Source organism: Halichoeres trimaculatus, unplaced genomic scaffold (assembly GCF_033239565.1).
Source record: "Halichoeres trimaculatus isolate MK-OKI-2021-1 unplaced genomic scaffold, fHalTri1.1 fHalTri1_scaffold_15, whole genome shotgun sequence".
NCBI classification, from domain to species: Eukaryota; Metazoa; Chordata; class Actinopteri; order Labriformes; family Labridae; genus Halichoeres; species Halichoeres trimaculatus.
In genome coordinates, this window is record NW_027437193.1 from 29823701 (window position 1) to 29844222 (window position 20522).

General features: G+C 40.7%; 1 protein-coding gene across 1 annotated transcript in view; it reads left to right on the plus strand.

The window, feature by feature from the left end:
* The window catches only part of pappa2 (pappalysin 2), a 118618-nt gene that overhangs the window by 69715 nt on the left and 28381 nt on the right, over positions 1-20522 (plus strand). The window contains exons 15-23 of the mRNA XM_074687739.1: positions 2364-2477; positions 5862-5997; positions 7394-7568; positions 7900-7965; positions 8053-8149; positions 8241-8418; positions 11772-11985; positions 15948-16116; positions 16665-16797. Coding sequence (XP_074543840.1) covers positions 2364-2477; positions 5862-5997; positions 7394-7568; positions 7900-7965; positions 8053-8149; positions 8241-8418; positions 11772-11985; positions 15948-16116; positions 16665-16797 — 1282 coding nt within the window. The remainder of the gene's footprint in view (positions 1-2363; positions 2478-5861; positions 5998-7393; positions 7569-7899; positions 7966-8052; positions 8150-8240; positions 8419-11771; positions 11986-15947; positions 16117-16664; positions 16798-20522) is intronic.

Below are 20522 nucleotides of genomic sequence, written 5' to 3' on the forward strand. Positions count from 1 at the left end.
CCAGCTAAAACTGCGTTTCCGAGTAAATGCGAGAGTGAAATGCAGCAATACTTTTGCGCTTCAACCCAAAACCACTTTCGTGTAAGCGGCCCTTAGAAAACCAGTAACTGTCTGAAACTTTTTGATGTAGCTGCTGCCTCTTCAAGACTGGGCATTCCTTGTGGGGATCCGTTTTGAGAGGAGCTAGGCAGTCTTTGGTGTTCAAGGCCCACCTCTTCAATATGTCACAAACAAGATAGGATATCCCAGTGTGATAACATCATCATTTACGTAAGTCCTTTGAGGATCTCGTGGTATTTTTTAGAACAGATTGTGTCCAGCATTGTTACTTTATATCCATGATTAAAATAAGGGACATAAAAATACCCCCTCTTTAAGCAGTATGAGTTGTTTTCATGCAGTTTTGAACAACCATATCACCTCAAATTGCCATGAAGAATGAGTATAAAAGCCTGCTAAAAAGCTAATGGCTTGCATCATTAACATAACACCCTTCAAGCAAGCCCAGGTGATCTGGATCAGCATCTCTGATCAAGAGAGAGACCAGGAGGGTTAGACCCGACTGTTCGGGGAGATTGACAGAGGCTGTCACAGATGACTTTGTAGTGTACGCTGTGATTTGGTTGCACATTTTGTATGACTGTTTGGATTTCTGCAGAGATTTATTAAGAGAGCAGGGTCTGCATCTCTTTGGTCAGCCAGTCCTGTGCTACAGGTGAAATATGTCAGCCTGTATGTTTTAGAAAGGTGCTGACAGACAGTGGACACAGGCCCTTAAAATGGTGTGTATGGATTTAGATAAATCTAGAAAATTTAACATGTTGGACATCAGCCAAACTTTGCTCCAGCACTGTAATAATACACATAAGAATAGAATAGAATAGAATAGAATAGAATAGAATAGAATAGAATAGAATAGAATAGAAGAATAGAATAGAATAGAATATACTTTATTTACCCCCAAGGGGAAATTTAGGAGTCACAGCAGCAATCAAGAAAAACAAAAGTAGGTGATAATAGCTTGTCCATCATTGTCCAGTCAGCCAGCCTTCACCTCCACAGGGTCCAGGACTGAGCTTCTTCAGCAGTCTGTTCAGTCTCTGTCTCCTGGATCCTGTCTGCTCATAGCAGGTGAAGCTCTTCCAATGTGGGTTTTGTGTCTGGTGTTAGCTCTGTTAGCCATGTCTGCGAATAGCATTATGCGACTCCGCCTTCTGGTATTCCCAATAACAATGGATGGAAGGACAGGTCCATGTTGTCACTTCTTAGCTTTCACCTGAGAACCAGCACGTCGTCCTCACCTCCTTCTTCTCACCTTGTGGGGAAAAATAAGGCCTTACACCACTTAGCATTGACATAAAGTACGTATCAAGATTGAAAAACACTAACCTTGACCCTGAAAGAAGTGGTGTGTAAATCCCATTGAAATCAGTACAACCCAAAAGGAATGTACCATGGATCATTCTGCTTTCCCTATCACCTCCCTCTGCTTTCAAAGTTTTACTGAGACTGAAATCTATCTCAAGGTGGGAGGCCTGTCTTCACTTGAGACAAACACTGGCCAAGGTGTTAACACAAACTTTCAGAGCTCTTTGGGTCAAGGTGACACAGCAAAGTAGAGACCGATTAAGTCAGGTCTGAAGAAAAAGGGCCTTGCACATAAATCTGATGATATTTTGGCACACCTTTCTATTGCGGCATTGCATGTTCTTTCTTTTTACTACACAAGTTGATTATTACTCATCTCTGACATCTCCCTATAAAACGTCAGCTGTCACAAAAGACCTCCTCCTTCCATTATTGCCTCTGAATTATGATACAGTTTGGGAAATGTGCTCACATCAGCACCAGGCTTCTTTACCAAGTAGGTCACATGCAACAGAAAATAAGTAAGAAAGGACAGAGTTGACGCAACAGAGTTGAAGCAGATTTCATCGCTGATGTCAAACGTGCTGGTTCCAGCATCGGTGAACTGGCAGATCTCCTGGGATTTTTCACACTGCAGCGTTCATACAAGGGAAGGTGTAATAAACATCAGAATCAAACTGCCACGGATAAAGTCAGCACGACCCTTCATCTGCTTCACTGCCAGAGAATATATCGACTCTTCTCAGGAGAACAAAAAGAATTCATGGATTTGGGGCCAAAACACGTAATTTAGATTATATGAGACATGAGTATGACGTGGAGTAAGTGACAAATGGAAATATTAGATCATATATCTTATGGGATGAACAAGTTGTATTACAAGGTCAGCTAAGACCATCCGTCCCCCTTTTTGGACAACAGAAAAACGTAACTTAAAGACTCCATGTATTGTTTAACATCCATTTCATATTTCACGCCTTGTGTTTTGTGTGAAGCTCTGCAGGTATCAGCACCTTGAGGTGAGCGACAACAAACCGACGGACGCCTGGTTCCCCTGCACAGCCCAGCTGGACACAAGTAACGACCTGGAACATTCAATTTGGCTAAAGGTGCGTGCACATGTGTACACACACGATCCACTGTGGGTGGTCTCGCCATCTCTGAGAGCTCCCAGTACTTACAGAGACTTTTTAGAAAAGCAGTGAAGAGGCCTCTCACACAAACTTTTGGCTCAAACCTCCTCTGAGACACTCACACACAGACTCAGAATTTCTAACAATTGCGTGATTCATACAGCGTGCTAGTTAGCTTAACTTCTAATTTTCCGGGTCACTTGTGACTTATGGATACTAATGATCTGTGGATGATTACTAAGTCATGACTAACTGTCTGCTCATTCTTTGTTTACATGTCTGTCCATTTTTGTCTCAGTGGATACTAAACATAGAAACCATTCAATTATGATAATTAGCAGTTTATTAATAGTAATAGGCAGACCAGGTGTTATATAATTGGCTCATTATTCATACCAAATACTTTAAAAGTTCACATGTTATGAAAACACTGGCATTAGAAGGAATAACAATCATTTAGTCATCACGAAAACATAAATTATCCCAGTAATTGTCAGCAGAGCAGCAACAATGTAATACATGCCATTGTCTTAATCATTATAAAACAATTCTTAATCATTCAGTGAAGGTAGCTAATTTTTCCTTTGTGATTAAAAATAATGTCTCCATTTGTGACATTTGAGTTTGTTTTTAGGGAATCAAACAGCTGCTAAGGATAAATTAATCCTCATGAATAGTTGCCAGTGGCCAGCTGATCTTTAAAACTCAACCCGCAGCCATCACAGCTCCACATACATGTCACTGTTTCTGCATTTTTGCAGTAGGACCTGGTTCTTTCTGACAGAAAGGTGTCCCTAGTTCTCATATTGTCACCCTGTTAAAATAATGGCCTAACTAATTTTTTCAAGTTTTTGGGTAAACACAAAAAACCTTGACCGAATACAGAGCATTGATACAGAAATAAGAGTGCTAGCCAGGAATAGGTAGCTAGCTAGAAGTAGCTAAATTTGTAGGTAAAATATAACTCGTGAAATTTTGACTAAATTACTACTCTACATTATACCCTAGCCTTTATGATGGTGAACCTAACTACACACCAGTAGAAACTGATTGAAGAATCATGTTTACAGCTTCTTCTGCTCTAAAGTTTCTGTTTCTCCTTGAAGCAGCCACCATCATGGAAGCTTCTCAAGGTGCACAAGTCATACATTTTATCCCAGATAATCCAAAATTTTGACTTAGGCTATAAATACAATAGCCTAAGTCACCCTCTTGACATAGACCACTGCAGGGCCGGCTCTAGCTCACCAGGCGCCCTAGGCAAAAGACAAAAACGTGCCACCTCCGCCCTCCGCGGCACACACGCTAACATACATACAATAAAATAAATATATAATAAATTGTGAAGGTAAACATATGTACATTCTTTATTTGTTCAATACGCACTAAAACTTTACAAACAGAACTTTTGTGAAAATAAAAACAATACAGAAAATCTTAAAACTTTGCAGAACAGTGCAATTAGCAAAAAACGCACATCATTGGAATATTTAGAACCATAATAAAAATAAATAAAAATAAATAACACTTCCAAGTTTAGTGCAAAAGTCCCTGGGGGGGAAAAGTGCAATTCCAAATACCTCTCTCTCGATTACAAGATGGTAACATCCCACTTCTTGTCATTAAGATAATCAACAAAACAATACAACCAAGGCAAACCGGACCGGAAAGAGAACTCAACTACCCATGAGCGCTAGCGTGTGCATACTGCCGTAAAGGTACAGATCTGCCGGTCACGTGCATTTGTTTTGTAGGTGAATCACAGAAGCCAGGACTTCACTCAAAAGTGTGCTTCTGTCTTCAGCGGCTGCTTGCTGGATGGATAGCGACGAGGTGATTTATTTAATTTTGACTAAATGAGGATGTTTAAAATCGCTAAGTTCAACTGGTTTTATTACCGTGAAGTCGCCCCTGCGCTCGTCCTGGTGAAGTAAATAAAAGTAAAGACAACCACGAGCTGGCGATATCCCACACTTGAATTAGGTCGAAACAAAACTACATACTGGTACGTTCTCAAGAATACTGTAAACGGATGGTAAACAATCAACAAGTACTTACAAGTCCAGCAATAGAAGAGCCAAGTCGGCATCGGTCAGACATCCCTCCTTGTCTTTTATTTCACGCCAGCAAATGAACACCGAACCAATATTTATTCGGGCCCCCACCAGTGGATGGTGCCCTTGGCGGCCGCCAGGGCGCCTATGCCAAGGGCCGGGCCTGGACCAGTGTCCTATAGGGTATAAAGAGCATGATTTTTTAACTAAAGATTTACGAGATTTTACCAGAGATGGCCAGCATAATCAAGAGATGATTTAAGCCAAAAACTCATTTTTGTCAAAAAGTGACTTGGGCCATTGTTTCAATAGGGTGACGATATGTTGCAGTCACTTATGACACAGCAACATTTCCTCCAATCAATCTACAGGCTCAAGCAATCCCTGATATGACTGTTGATACTGAACAACCTTGTCACCTCAATCGTGTGTTTACAAAGTCTTCTGCAGTCATGAGCAAGCCTCTTTCCAGCCACGCACACACTCCGTCAGTTTTTTTGAGTGTGTGTCTGTCTCATAATTTCCTGTCTTTGTTGAATGACTCATAATTCCATCCCCTGCTTCCTTTATGGACGCCCTCTTTATCACTTTCACCTCTCCCTGGATGGCGGTCTCATCCTGGAGGACTCTTTCACCACCTGACAAGCTGTCATGATAACTAACTTACTGCCAGCTCTTGGTGAAACTCTCTTTTTTGCTCTGAAGTGTACTCTCTGTCTCTCTGAAAGGCCTCCATCACCTTAAATATCTCTTTTCCCTGGAAAGCATCCCTCAGCCAACCAATCATATCCATCTCTGCTTGCTCTGTAAACAACTTCCACCTCATTTAACATTTCTTCCCCTTTTTCATCTGAAAGAAGTTGCTAATTTTCTTGAAGGTCTGTAAATTTTCTACCCAAAGTCTGTCTCCATAATTTAAAATACTCAGCATCTGCAGGTTTGTCAGGTAAGTTTTAAAAGTTAAATTGTGTAACAAAAATTGAGGCTTGTGTCATCTTGGAAACTGTAACAGCACACACGTTTATCAGCTTGTTCTATGAAATGAGTAAGTCTTCTTGCACTGGATGCTAGACCTATGTTTGGGTAAATACCAGCTTATTGATTTAAAAAAAATAAAAAAGTAAAACAGACAACTTAGCTCACAGATAAGGAACACTTTTAAAACTTTGAGTTTGTTACCGGGTGTTGAACTGTTAGTTTTATTAGAGAGCAATCTACGATGGACACCATGTTGTTGGCACATGACTACTTTTTGTTATTTTACATGTTAGCTCCTTTGTGATAACAGTCTCCATTATTGTTCCAGGTGGGATTTGTCCATCCTGGAGTTGCAGCCTCTGTGATCGTGTATCTGGCTTCAGATGGGTTGTGGTCTGGGGAGCAGTGTCGGAGGACAGTCACCATCTTCCTGTCTGATACTACTGGCAAAAACCACTCATTAGGTACCAGTATACAGTATATTAGGGCTTTAAAGGGGCTGTCAGGAGTTTCCAAGTAATCTCCAAAAAGTCTCCCTTCTAGATATATGCCTCATTGTAATCCACACTTGAAATGAGATTACCATCACCAATATCACAGGTGATTTTAATATGCTACTTCTTAGCTTCTCGATTAGGTTGAGCAGGACCAGATTGATTTATGGCATGTTTTAACACCACACCGGTTGATTAAGTTTAATAGTGAGAAGAGAGATCTGCGTTTTTCTCTGCTGTGATAAATTTTATATTGATGGACACAGAAGTCGACCTGTTAAATAGAAAAAGGACAGGAGAGCAGAAGAAAGTTAAACAGGAGAGTGATACAGCCCGAGCGAAAGGCTAACACAGGGGCTAAACTGTTTGTGATAATGTTCATTCCAACCCACAGTCAGCAGTTATTCTGCAGTGGTCTGTTCAAACTTGAGAGTCTATCAATAAAATGAAGAGTGAGGTTACGTTAGCTCTGATTGGTAGATGACTGGCAGGACAGAACCAGTGGATTTACTAATGTTACACATTACAGACATGTCTTAGAGCACCGAGCTGCCAGCTGCACTAAATATTAACGGCTACTAAACTACACACAAACTGACAGTGTTTACTTGTTGTTACGTTATCCTACAGATACATCAGAGCAACAGGCTGCCGATAGCACTACACATAGCCGGCTACTACAGCATTTGCTTGATGTCATGTTTGAAACTGCACTGATGAATACCTTACCTCAGCACGTTGTATCCAGTAAAAAACGTCTTGAACAAAGAAAATTTGTTTCGATTTGAACTTCATTCAATTCCAGAACAAACACACACTTTCCCAAAAGTACGTTACGACAGTGTGAGTGAGACTCCAGACCAGAAGGTGGCGAGGGAGTGCAATTTAAACAGATCCTCCTCATAGCATCTTTAAACAGTGATATATTAATTTTGATGCCTTTAATGTTGTAATGTAAGATGTTCTTTCTTCCACACCATAATTTAGCAGCCACACTGCTCTCTTCCTGCTTTCTGCTTTTGTTATAGAACAGAAGTATGACACCACTGCATTTTTTGTTGTCTTATTTCTCTTGAAGAACTTCCAGACAGCTTGGTTGAGATTTTAAAGGTAAAAGAGATTTCAGATATCATGTAAAGTAATTCTGAGCTACCACTTATGAGAAAGGCATACAAGTGCATCAGATCAGTGAAAAAAATACAACAAGGTACCTGTTTAGAGACAAACTGCAGGTAATCTGTTAACAGCCCTGATGAGTGTGCAGTTGATTGTTCTGAACTTGAAGTTTTTTCACATTGTATGACAAACATGGGAAAGAGACGTCATAACAAAGCCAAACATCATACTGAATCTATCCGTCACACAGGCACACATGACCTCTCCTGCAGTCGGAACCCGTTGGTGGTGAACGTGACCCATGACCTCTCGAAACCCTTCTACGTCACCGCCTCTGTCATCCTGCTCTTCTCCTCCCCCTCTGTGGCTGTGGGAGGCATCGCCCTGAGGACCTCCTGCCACTTCAGCACCTTCGCCCTGACCGGGTGCGCATCAGAGGGTGGGCTCTCCCACAACTACCTACTTGACACACACACGCATGCTGTCACATATTCACACACTGGCTTTTTCACAACATGTAACAACCATTGACTGATTATATCTTCAGACTTAACACAAGACACACAAATGTTTTGGGAGTGTTGCACATACAATATAAAAGGATATTTTAATTAGTTTCTCCCAAATATAAGTTTCTGCATCCATGTGAAACCTTAAAAAAAGTACAAACCTGACATTACACCAGTGTGTGTCACCACGCTATGCTCTCTGTCTTTCTCAACCTCTGTCTCCTCTCCCCCTCCACCCCTGCAATAGCTGTTTGCGGCAGCCGTGTCAGCTGGACAGCTGCAGCCCCCCTCAGTTAGACCATGCCTCTGTCAGGTAGGCCCTCTAAAGTGAACCACTGACCAACCAGAGAGCTGAAACAACCAACAAAAGCACTATCCATATATCAGTGTGTCTCTGTAGGTGTACAGGAGCAGGGGAGGCCTCAGACTGCTCCGTACAGTGCCACCGTGGTTTCAGTATCACTGTCCTCAATGGCAGACCAACCCTACCTCACCAGGTACTGATGGCAATGCCAACACAGTGCTTTTGATTTCACTAACAGTAGAACTATCCGGGCCCTTTCAGTCTTACTCTGCTTTGTCTTCCAGAGAGAGGCCCGTCTGGAGTGTTACCATGGCTCATGGGATCGTGTGGTTAGCTGTCAGCCTGTAGACTGTGGCCTGCCTGATCAGTCTCATGTCTACCACGCCATATTCAGCTGCCCCTGGGGAACCACCTTTGGCAAACAGTGCTCCTTCACCTGTGGATCTCCAGCTATACTACAGGGTCAGTCTATGGTTTATCTTTCCTGTTCTAGTTTAGACCCTCAGTGGTTGATTAGGTCATGTTAAACGAACTTTTCGAACATAAATGTTTTACAAACAACTGATGACTATGAAGTAGATCAAGTTAGACCAGATTTAACACTGTATGTGACAACTACAATAATTCAGTCTGTTTCACAAAGAGTTAAAGACAGCTCTATCAAGACACAGTGGGGTTCAAACATGTGTGGAACCTGGCCTCAAAAGGTTTTATCGATGTTTAAAGAAATATGAGTCTTGGCCGTTCCTCACAGGTGGAAGGTGCTGATGCACCAGCACCTGTCACACCTTGTTGGGAAAACTATAGTTCTGGCTTTTAGAAATATGCAACATCGGCAGAGCTTGTAGAACCATTTAACCAGAAAAATGGCGTCCGTCCTGCTGCCAGGCATTCTGGTCCACAGTTACATGGTCCAATCAAAGAAAGAGCTGAGGTGCTGGTGCTGTTAGTGATGTGATTTAGTTTTCACTGAGTGTTAGCCAAATGACAGCTTGAGAGGTTAAGACTCCTGTCTACATGCTGAGGGTTTCAGAACAATACACCTTGCAGGTTGGACCTCATTTAGCTTTACGACTGCCTTGATTCTTGGTGTCATAGACTCAACAAGATGCTGGAGACCTTCCTCAGAGATTTTGCTCCATGTTGACATGATAGCTTAATGTAAGTGCTGCAGATTTTTCAGCTGAACATCCATGGTGCAAATCTCCTGTTCCACCACATCCCAAAGGTGCTCTATTGGATTGAGTCCTGGTGACTGTAGAGTATAGTGAACTCAGTGTCATGTTCAAGAAGATGTTTGAGACGATTTGAGCTTTGAGACATGGAGTGTTATTGGAAGTCTCCATCAGATGGGTACACTGTTCTCATAAAGGGATGGACATGGTCAGCAACAATACTCAACCATGCCCAGTTGGTGCTTGCAGGGGCCCAAAGTGAGTCAAGGAAATATCCCCCACATGACCACCACCAGCCTGAACCGTTGATACCAGGCAGGGTGGATCCATGCTTTCATATTGCTGACTCCATATAGTTGTCTGCCATCTGAATGTGGAGCAGAAATCCAGACTCATCAGACCAGGAAACGTTTTTCCAATCTTCTATTGTACAGTTTTGGTGTTGCTGTGTGAATTGTAGCCTCAGTTTCCTGTTCTTAGCTGACAGGAGGGTCACCCTGTGTGGTCTTCTGCTGCTGTAGCCCATCTGCCTCAAGGTTGGACGTGTTGTGCAACCTCATCCTCGGTAGACTTTGGTTTTAATCAAGGAGCAACATCTGATCTAGAAAAATGAAGCCTATGTGGAAGTGCTAAAAGTTGGTGCCCATTGAGAACCCACTTGAGGCTGGCTACAGAAAAACAAGAAGTCATGTACACACCTGCCAAAAAGACATTTATTGAGATGGCATTAAAAAGCAGCTTGGGTCTGAAACACTGATTGCGCTGTATGGGGGAGGTGATTTTTTTCAAAAGTGGCTGGTTAGAAGATATTACCATTGTCCCATTGCCCAATTAGCTCATGTGACTGACCCTATAGCTATAGTGCCCTATAGCTGATAGAACGGAAGCTCAGGGCCTGCTTGCGTCCACAGATTGGCTTCATCTGTCAGTTTCAGGAACAGATGGGTGACGTCGCAGAGATTACATCCACGTTTTACACAGTCTATGGTTGTAATCAATGGTTCTTTGAGTTCCTGCTTTCTTTCCATCATCTCCAACCTGTCTGTCTATTCTCCTCTGACCTCTGGCATCAACAAGACACTTTGTCCCATTGAACTGCTTCTCAATGGACGTTTTCTCTTTTTGGGACCATTCTCTGTAAACCCTAGACATAGTTGTGGGTTAAATTCTCAGTAGATCAGCAGTCAAACCAGCAATGCCATGTATTAGGTCTCTTAAATCACATACCTTCTCAACCACAATGCTGTAGGTAGTAGGTTGTCTTCATCATGTCTGCATGTCTAAATGCATTAAGTTTCTGCAGTGTGACTGACCAATTAGGTAATTGTGTTAACGATCAGTTGAACAGGTGTAACTAATAAAGCGGCTGGTTTTTGCATGTGTGTTCCAAACTGTGATGTTGTAGAAAGTTTGGAAGAGAATCTTGGGTAATCAAGGTAATCACGGTTCTCTGGAAAATTCATCAAGGTCACAAAACTGAACTCTTTCTGTGTGTGTGGAAAAAATGTCCTGTGAAGTTAAGATGATTTGTCTGTTTGGTCGGTGATACTGGAGCTTCTGTGACTGGCTCTGTCAGAGCATTGTTTTTAATAATGACTGCTTACACCAACAAGTCACAACAAACACACAGGATTACTTTTACCATCGTACATACTCAGATTCCAGATGAAAAAAAAAACATTGACCCTTCTTTTGGACTTTGTTACGCAATGCAGTAGACATGTCTTGAAGTGATTAGACCATGATGTCAACACTCTTGTGTCTGTGGTTGGACAAAGACACAGGGAACTGAATGTCATAGAAGAGTCAAAAGTGAGATCAATGTATCTATGATCTAAATACAGATTAGGCAGAAATAATTCTATTTGTGGTTTATGGGTTTGTGAAACCATTTGGAGGCTTTCATGCATTACCAAGCAGTGAGAGCATTCTGCGTAGTTCTCAAGAGTATAAATTCACTGGTACAGCTGCAGTGGATTTTGATCATCACAAAGCCAGCGCGATGTTTAAATAGCTTATAAAAATTGTGATGCCATGTTAAAGATTCATTACATTTTATAGACCCAATAAAAAATGTGAAACTTTTAGGGTGTTTTCATTCTCCACACATACCAACTCATGCCTCATGTGGGGCCATACAAGCATAGCAAATATTAGCTTTGGGCAAAGTCGAAGCCATTCGCTTCTTCTCCTCGTAACTGTCGGAGAGAGAGCCATGAAACCAAAGCAGAATGTTCGCAGGGACAGAAATTAATCCATGATGTTGACCTACTTGAGCCTTTCATGTTAGAGTTTTGTAGTGCAGAACATATGTATGAATGATGTGTGCAGTGCTGAACATGACTGTAACTCTTTTTACAGATCTGTTTTGTCTTTACTGAAAAGAGTCTGCCGCATCAGCATCACTACATGTGGTTTGACCGGTTGCTTATTGCCAATGTGGCATGACAAAGACAGACATTTATTTGCTGTTTAAGGGGAGAAGTTAACACGCTTTGAGACAACAGACAATTTGAGAGTCAGAGAGGCTAATCAAATGCTCTTGGTGCTAATTTTGTGGCATTTTTGAGTAGTGTCAGGTGCCTTTTCCCTTCTCACCCCAAACCTGTTGGTATAATTCTCCCTCCTCCGTCCCCCCAGGTGACAGCGACAGGTTGGTGTGTTTGGAGGACGGTCTGTGGTCTTTCCCCGAGGCCTACTGCAAGATAGAGTGCCCAGAAGCTCCAAACATAGCCAACACCAAGCTGCTATCGACAGACTGTCTGGCCTCAGGGCACGATGTGGGCTCTGTCTGCCGTTACAGATGCAACCCAGGCTTCTACGTAACGGGAAGCCTTAAAAAGAAAACACCGAGGTAAGTGCTTCAGGCTGACAGTGGACTGACACTACAGCTGCACTGGCTTTGATACGTTGAAGTATCATACATGAAAAATGTGTGTATCACCAGCAGCACACTATCAAAGAGAGAGGAGCAATAGACATCCTCTTTATTTTTATAAAACTGGGTCTGCTTTTAGATGGACCCCTGTACCATGTTTCTACTAGATTAGTAAAATTAGTAGTAGTTAGCAAAAAAACCACATTTTTACTTGAAAAAACACAAATTTGATGAAAAGTAAACAACTGAACGGGTTTGTGAGAAATCAGTGAGTGGATGGAAGACATCAACAAGTGGATGGACGTTCAGTGGACAGACGTTTTTGGTGGAGAACTCCAGAGAGGAGTTTAGAAACACTAGTCACACACTTCCCAGACTGAAATATAAAGACATAAACGTGTATCAATGACCCAGTAACCCTCCCAAACCAAAGAGAACACACAGACAGCTGAGTATGAGATCTGGGTCATAATAAAGGAACCAGGAAACTACGTCCAGACAGAGAACTGCACCAAATACATCAAAATTGTGAAAAATTTGGAGCCGAATTTTGACGTACCTATCTACACACATCAGGATCGATGCGATTTATTACATAAAATTTGCGGTGCCCAAGTCACAGCAATCAACCATGGACTCGACATCGAGTGATGATGACCTGGTGTTGATTTTGCTTGATAACAAAAGAAAAAGATGAGATACATGAGTACATCCGATTTTGAAAAGGAGAGGAGAACTTGGCGAGTTCCACTGTTTGGTTCAGGAGCTAAAAAAAAGACTGGTTATTACTTCGATCATATAGTTTTACTTTGAACTTAAGATCAGTTTCTTTGAATCATAAATTATAGCTTCAGTTATTATTTATCCTTCAGAGTAATAAATCATATTTGTTCATAACCTCAACCCTAAATGACGGTCATTGCAGTCAAACCTGGTTAACTGAGGTTGGAATAAGTAGACACATATAGTAACACAGCAGCTGATGTTGCTGGTGTTTTAGTGAAAAGTGTGACCCTGTGAACTGTTGACTGTCAGCTGACCATCACCAACACTCACACTCCAAAGCAATGGTTGGTCTGTCCCTGTCAGAACTCAATAGAAGTTGACTTCATGGTATGGCTTTTGACAACTGACCACAGAATAACCAGACATTTTACTGCTGCCTACAGCTTTAATTTGGTGTATAAAGAATGCTAACTTATCTGAAAGAATGAAGTTAAACGCCCCCTCATGCCCAAATACATGTGCATCTTTACAATGAAGTAGGTTGTGAAGGGGCGGCTAGGGTTTGAAATCAGCATGTGGCACCTTCCCTGCATGTCATTTTTCAGTCTTGCTCTGTTTCCTGCTCTTTCCACTGTCCCACCAAGCGGCAACCTCCAGTCTAAGAATCTGTCTCAATTTGAAGGTGCTAAAATCTGCTGTTTTTGAGTGTCTGCACTCAGTTTTCAAAGCAGAAATTACACTATTTACAGTTAGATTCAAAAAACATCTCTTGTCTGAGTCACTAATTTCACTACCGGCAAACACTGTACTGTACATTATTTTCTAACTCGGCAGTTCAGAGGATATTAAGATTGCGAGCTCACCCAATCAGAGGCACAGCTCAGGTCTCGTGACTGACAGGCACCCTATAGCTGTACGCAAAGCCCTTGTCACTTCCAATATGGCAGCCATTACTGATTTGCCTCAAAATCAGTTTCAGAAACAGACGGGTGACATCGGGGAGAGTACATCCATTAATTATATGGTCTATGTGTCTCACCCGCTCTGATTTAAAAAGCATAAAAGCTAGCAATAATAACTAAAAAAATGAAATAAATAAAAGAGATATATTAACATTTAATATCACACATCAATGACAACAACTGTCCACAGCAACTTTATGATGAAGAAAAACAGGACTACCATTTCATTTAGCTTCATCTGATTTTTGATTTTGATTGAACCAGTATAACAGTCAATCCCACAAATACCCTCACAAGAGCATGCTTAATAAAATTCATGGCTGCATTTCATCTTAAAAACTGGAAAAAGTAACATTTTAAGAACAAACTCTCATTAAGATCCATAAAATATTTGTACACTCCTGCTGACTGTAGCTTGCTGTTACGCTGCCAATTACATGTATTCTTGATGTTCATAACTGAACACAGCTTAACATGTCGTTAAGCAGGTTTATTTCAGCTTTACATGGGGTTTGCAAGCTCTCATCACATGTAATAAATGTATGCAATAAATAACTGTGTGTTCATACACACAGTGATTCTGTTTTCTTCTTGTACTGTATAAAACTAGGAAACAGCGAAGAGAAAAACTCAACAGGCTGACTGTTAGCATCATACAAGGCCATTAAAATCCATATTATAACTATGTAGTACATTAATCATCCACCCCATACAGAGAAAAGGTCTTTTATGTAAAGACCTGTTTGCAGCTGGATGTCTTTATGATTCGCTCTTTCTCAAACTTATGCGTAAACATTTTAACAACCCTGATGCTTTATTAGTCCAACATGTGAAAGTGAACAGCAGCAACTATTAAAGAGCTTTAAACAGGCTCTTTACTCTTACCTTTGACACATGTACCCACATAAATTTATATTGTAGCACATACTGTTGCATTTACACACTGCATGCACCACATCTGAGGCCTTTTTTCCTGCTGTAGAGCAGGCTGTCCTCTACGCTCAGGATGGTTCTGTGAAACAGAAAAAGAAAAATGGGACAGAAGAGGTGAGTGAGGCTGTGGAGTTTATATGAAGGAAGGGTTCGACACAAACCTTAACACATCCAAATTAATTGTCACTGAATAAGAGTCAAATTTGTAGCTATCTGTTAACAAAGCATGCAGAATCAGATTGGTGTTCACAGTGTGGACACACTGGTTTCTGAACAGATTGAGATTAGTGATGGTGCCTCTGTATGAACTACAAAACAAATGAGACCAACAGCAATAAGATGACTATTTCTAACATGGAAATTTTGATAACTTTAACCTAAGAAAGAAAGTTGATTGCATATCAGATGATGGACCTCTAATGACAGCATGCTCAGTTTTTGCTCCTTAATACAACCTTGTCTTGTGCAGGACAAGATCCTCAATGATTCATGAAATGTATATGTATGACCCCGATTATAAGATGACCCCTCTCTTTTCAAGGCTAATCTTAGAAAAGACTGATAACCAAAATGTACTTTGTCTCAGAACTTCTATCAAAAAAGTTACAATCATTGAAATAATAGAGACCGTTTTCATTTTTGGCTTTAAACCCAATCACTAAGATCTGTGTTTTAAATTTTGCTTTCGTGACAGCTCTGGTAATGGGCATGCCTTCATTACATTTTTCAGTAACAAACTCATACACACTACTGCCTGTCTCTTAATAATGGCTGCTTTGACGACCAGGCTTAACTTTTCTTTTACAGTTTGCATTTTTTCAGACAGTCTTTGTGAACATGCAACCTTCAGACATTACACTCCGTAACTCCAAGGTCTCGGCTGCATTGACCATCATTATCTTAAAATCACCATAACACCGCCTCAGTTGTGCAACAACTTGCCCAACTTTTGATCCACTTTGCTCTGGACAATCACCACGCCTCTCTATGTGTCATCTCCTGTCACTGGGTCTCTGCTGTGATTGACAGATCACCACAGCCACCGTGAGGTCACTGACTTTACAAAAAGCCGTCTCTCTCTGCTGTTGCAGTCATGTAGCAACCCAAGACAAGTATCAGCATGTGTCAATTGTTAGACCCATATTATAAGATGGCCTCCCCATTATATTAACAAAAAGAACTTGTCTTATATTCGGGTCACTGTACGGATACAGTATTTGGACTTCTGAAACAGTTTTTATACTGAGAACAACTTACATCTAGAATCAAGATCACTATGAGATCAGATGGCTTGATTCTCTGCTTTTGTCCTATCAGGAAGTTCTTCAAGCTGGACTGCCTTGAGGGGGGACAATGGGAGGAGGCCACCTGTGAGCCCATTTCCTGCCCAGCCCTGCCTGATGTTTTCCAGGGCATGTATACCTGCACCAATGGCCTGTACTATGACACCATCTGCAGCCTGCAGTGTCCAGATACCACAGAAAATGTAAGATTGCAAAAACTGTTGAATTAATTATTAGAAATTAATTAGAAAAAAATTATCATCAACACTGTCAGCTGATAACTTTTCTGGATGATTCCCGTGGGTCTCTCCACAATCTGGGCTCACAGTACACACCTCGCCATGGTCATATTCCTGCTTTGTGTTGAATATTTGCTCAAAACTTTATGAATATCAATCTTTTAAAGTAGCTTTGCTTGTCAATGATTAAAAAAGTGTATAAATGTGCACTCCCACAAAGTATTGCAGGGCTTGGTAGTGAAAGCAACAAGGATATGTCTTCAAAGAATATTGCTGAAAAATTCTGGGACTCATTTTTTTAGTGAATGCACAATAAAGACATTTACAGAATTTCAAAAACAAATGGGCTATTTTTTAAATAGTTTTTATTATACAGTAATATATTTTGTACCTCATTCATGATTAATCATTTGTGTTGTATTGCTCAATCTGCAGAATGCGATTTTCTTACATTATACCAAAGTGTCCAATCTGTTTTTTTTGTTTGTTTTTTTTTTATGTTTGATTTTTAGAGTCAGATACGTTGCACTAAGGATGGTAAATGGACCGCAGAGTTCACCATGTGCTCCAAGCTCCGGGGATCATGCTCTCCCCCCACTGATCTCCACTCTGTAGAGTACAGCTGTGACCAGGGGATGGATGTTGGTGAGTGAAGCTTGGGAAACTTGGGTGGGCTGAGGTTGTGATCCATCAAAGCAACAATCTGGACTAAATTCTAAAGATGACCCAGTGGCCAATTTAACTCTTTTATGATTTTGGGATGCTGAATCGATTTAAATGTAATTCTTCAATGTTTCCAATTTTTGTGATTTTACACTTGCTTCTTTAACACAATACCATGTAAAAAAGTTAAATGATGATGATGTCTACAGAATATATCAGGAGCCATATTTACCCTAAAAATGCACATCACATGTGAGCCAGTTTTTAGGATTTATTCAGGGGATCTGACATCTCTAAGCAAAGACTTCAAAGGAGGATTTAAATTTGGAAAAAAAAAAAAAAAAGATTTTTTAACATAAAAGATCACAATTTAAAATTGTTAAAGAAAAAACCCTGATACTTTGAAAGGCCAATTTTTTTCTTCCACCCCTATTAGGCAACATTCAAACATACTGTCCTAAGTTTTATGGCCTTTTGTGTTAAAATGTGTTAAGTATGGCTTGTTAGATGCATAGGGTATAATTCTTGCACTTGAGAGATTTTTTTTTTACCAGAGAAGGGGGTATGATCAAAAGTAGTTGTCGCATTTTTTCGTGCTGTCATTTATGAAGACTTCTTTTCCAAAACGCTATAAATCCATTTCAATAATTTTCAGGACCGGGTTAGACCAGACACAGGATTGGTGCTTGTTTGGAGGAAAACTGCATCTTACAGTACGTTTTAAACAAGGAAAATAAGCCAAACAACATAAAGTAATGATAGAGTAGTGAATAGGTTCACAGGGTGCCCGTGGAGTCTTAAAAGTATTAAAACTTGATAAATCAGTTTTCGGAAAATTATGGCCCTTAAAAAGTATTAAAAAGTCGTAATCCTAATGCTATGAGGTATTAATTTTTTTGGTATTCAAGCTTTGACTCCAAAAGTATTTATGAATATTTATTTTCCTACTTGCAACTGTTATAAACTAACCTGACACGCCTTTGGTGATAAACTGTATACTCTCCCGGTGTCTCCGCCTCATCCTCCTTACAATAATGTACTCCATCTTTTTAGATCAGGTTAAAAATAAAGACTAAAACAGAGAAATATGGGAAATCACGGGTAAATCCTGAGTGACAAACATTTATTTTGTCTGTTTTTTTCTTCGTCTTTTCTCTCCCTCTTTTCTCTGAATTAAATGAAATGAGAGAACCAGATATATACTCAGTATCAGATGTTAAGCCTGTTTATTATTTAATTGTAAGATGTGCATCAAACTTCCAGCTGCCGTCAGGTTAACTTTCCATTATGACAAAATCTGACATCAGATGTGACGGGACAGTTAATATAGATATAAATGTATATGCTGGTTCAGACAGTTACATTAAATAGTGATTGCTGTGATTATTTACTGCATTAAAATGTGCCTGACACTCTGGAAACCAGCCTCTGAGGCTTTGATGACATGTGTGCACATGTGCCTGTCACCAAAGTACAGCTGCGGAGGGTGCGCCCTGCTTTGCGCCGAGGATAGACCAGGTTGGAGCTGGCGAGCTTTCAGTGCACTTTCTGCACTGATTTTGGCACGAAATTGTCACTGTGCCAACATGAATATGCTGACACCTCCCCCTGGCGCGCTGTCATACCCATCTCTGCGCAGACGGTCAACCAAATTGTCAAATTGGCAGCGCATGGCGGTGTGCCACACGAAATGAACACTGCGCAGGGTGCACCAGGCTTGCGCCCCCTGCGCTGCGCCCTAGGTATTTATCAATAGAGTTACGTAGCGCTGTTGTTTGAGACGTGACAAAAGCAAACAACAAAAGCAGCTCAAAGTCGCGATAAGGTCTTAAGACTTTTTGAAGGTTTTTAAAAAAGTCTTAAATATGTATTGAATTTAACCTCAGGATTTCAGCATAAACCCTGGTTCAATACACAGAAAAATGGCATGATGAACTCGTTTTTTTTTTTTTTTAAATTGGCATTTATAGCATTTTGGAACAGAACTCTTCTATTATTACTACAATCTCCACAAGCAGCACTTATGTCACGTTTTAGCACAACTATTATACTATAAAATATGTGAGTGTCATCAACTTATTATGGCTAGTTTTGGTGTTACGATCATAAATGTACCGCGAGCAGAGCTGCACTGGATGTGTTCCAGGTCTCTGCTAATTGGTCAGTGGCCACAAGAACATGTACTGTGATGTAGGGTGATCTTTGCTGATAGGCCAGGTGAAAACCACATGTTTCTGATCTCATTTAGGGGGAACAGGCTGGAAATGGTAACGTGCAGTGGTCACATCAGAACATCTCCAGGTGTTCAAATTTTACCGACAAGGGTTGAAATGTTTGTTATGAAATGACAGAGGGAAACTCCAGAGAGCCCACAGGCAGACTAGCAACACACACAGACACACACAAAATCATAGTGAATATAAACAGTAGAGCCCCCCTGCAGTGGTGGTTGGCAGGACTCTGAACTACAGATAAAAGATGATTGAGAGATTTGAAGTAATGAGGTCTTTTCCTCAGCGTTTGAACATAAATAGATTCGACTTGAATTACAATTTTAGGGGCTAGAGGTGCCAAAAAGCTCACAAAACACGCACGCATCAGAAGCAGCAGAGATTTATATGTTTTATTGGTCTTGGGCATGGGTGTGGAAAACTGGCTGAGCAGAGCAGCTCTTTCCCATGGTCCTTAGAGACAGACTCTTGTTTTTGGGGGAATTCAAATATGTTTCTACTAAACTTTAACACAAACTTCAGTTTTTATGTTTTTTACTCAAAATTATATGAAAAGAAATGTTTCATAAACAAAACTGGTGTGAAGCACCGCTGGAGGTTATGCAGTAAGACGGACTCAAAACCACTTTCACTTCCCTGAAAAGTTTTAAGGAGCTGCTACCTTTGTCAAACATAATAGCTTAACTTAAATGCCGCTATTCTACTGGTACAAAGTGCTTCCCAGAAACAATAAAATCAGAGAATACAAGTAGAGGCATAACAGAATGAAAGAGGTAAAATATGAATAGTTGGATTAAAATCATTAAAGAAGCTTCATTTTGAAGGTTTGTCTTGTTTTGAGAAATGTCAGGGACTGACTCTGATGAGTCAAGGTACTCAAACAGCAAAATACCTGTCACCTTTAGTTTTTAGGTTTAGACCTTGAAACAGCCAGCAAAGCATGGCCAGAGAATATTAGGCAAAGTCACGCTGGCCATCCAAACCGTGCCGTGCTCAAGCCAAGCACAGTTGCATGCACAATTTACAGTACAAAGTATGTGCAGAGATCTGACTCATGCTTGCTCATAGCAGTGTGAAGGTTGTTTAAATCACCATAATCTGTTGCAGTCCAGACTATGTGTTACATAGAAAAACAGAGACATGGCCAACAGAACAGTTTGCCAACCTGTGGACAGCCAGCTAGCCATTCACGTTTGTCATAAGTGCTAGCTTGAAAGCGACGGACAAAATTCTTTGCCATTTTTGTGATGACTAATTCAGGAGTAGGCCGACCACTTGAAATTATATCCTTCTTTTCCTCAAAAGTTCTGCGGGAAAATGGCACTGAATGCAAAGACTGAATTGACTTGATTTCACTCATTTTGACTCGGATACTGTGGCAATGAAGTTATGAAGTTATTCCAGTCATGAACATGAACAGGCAGATAAGCTGCTTTATTCAAAATGCACATGTACAGTCAACAGCCTCTAGCACTG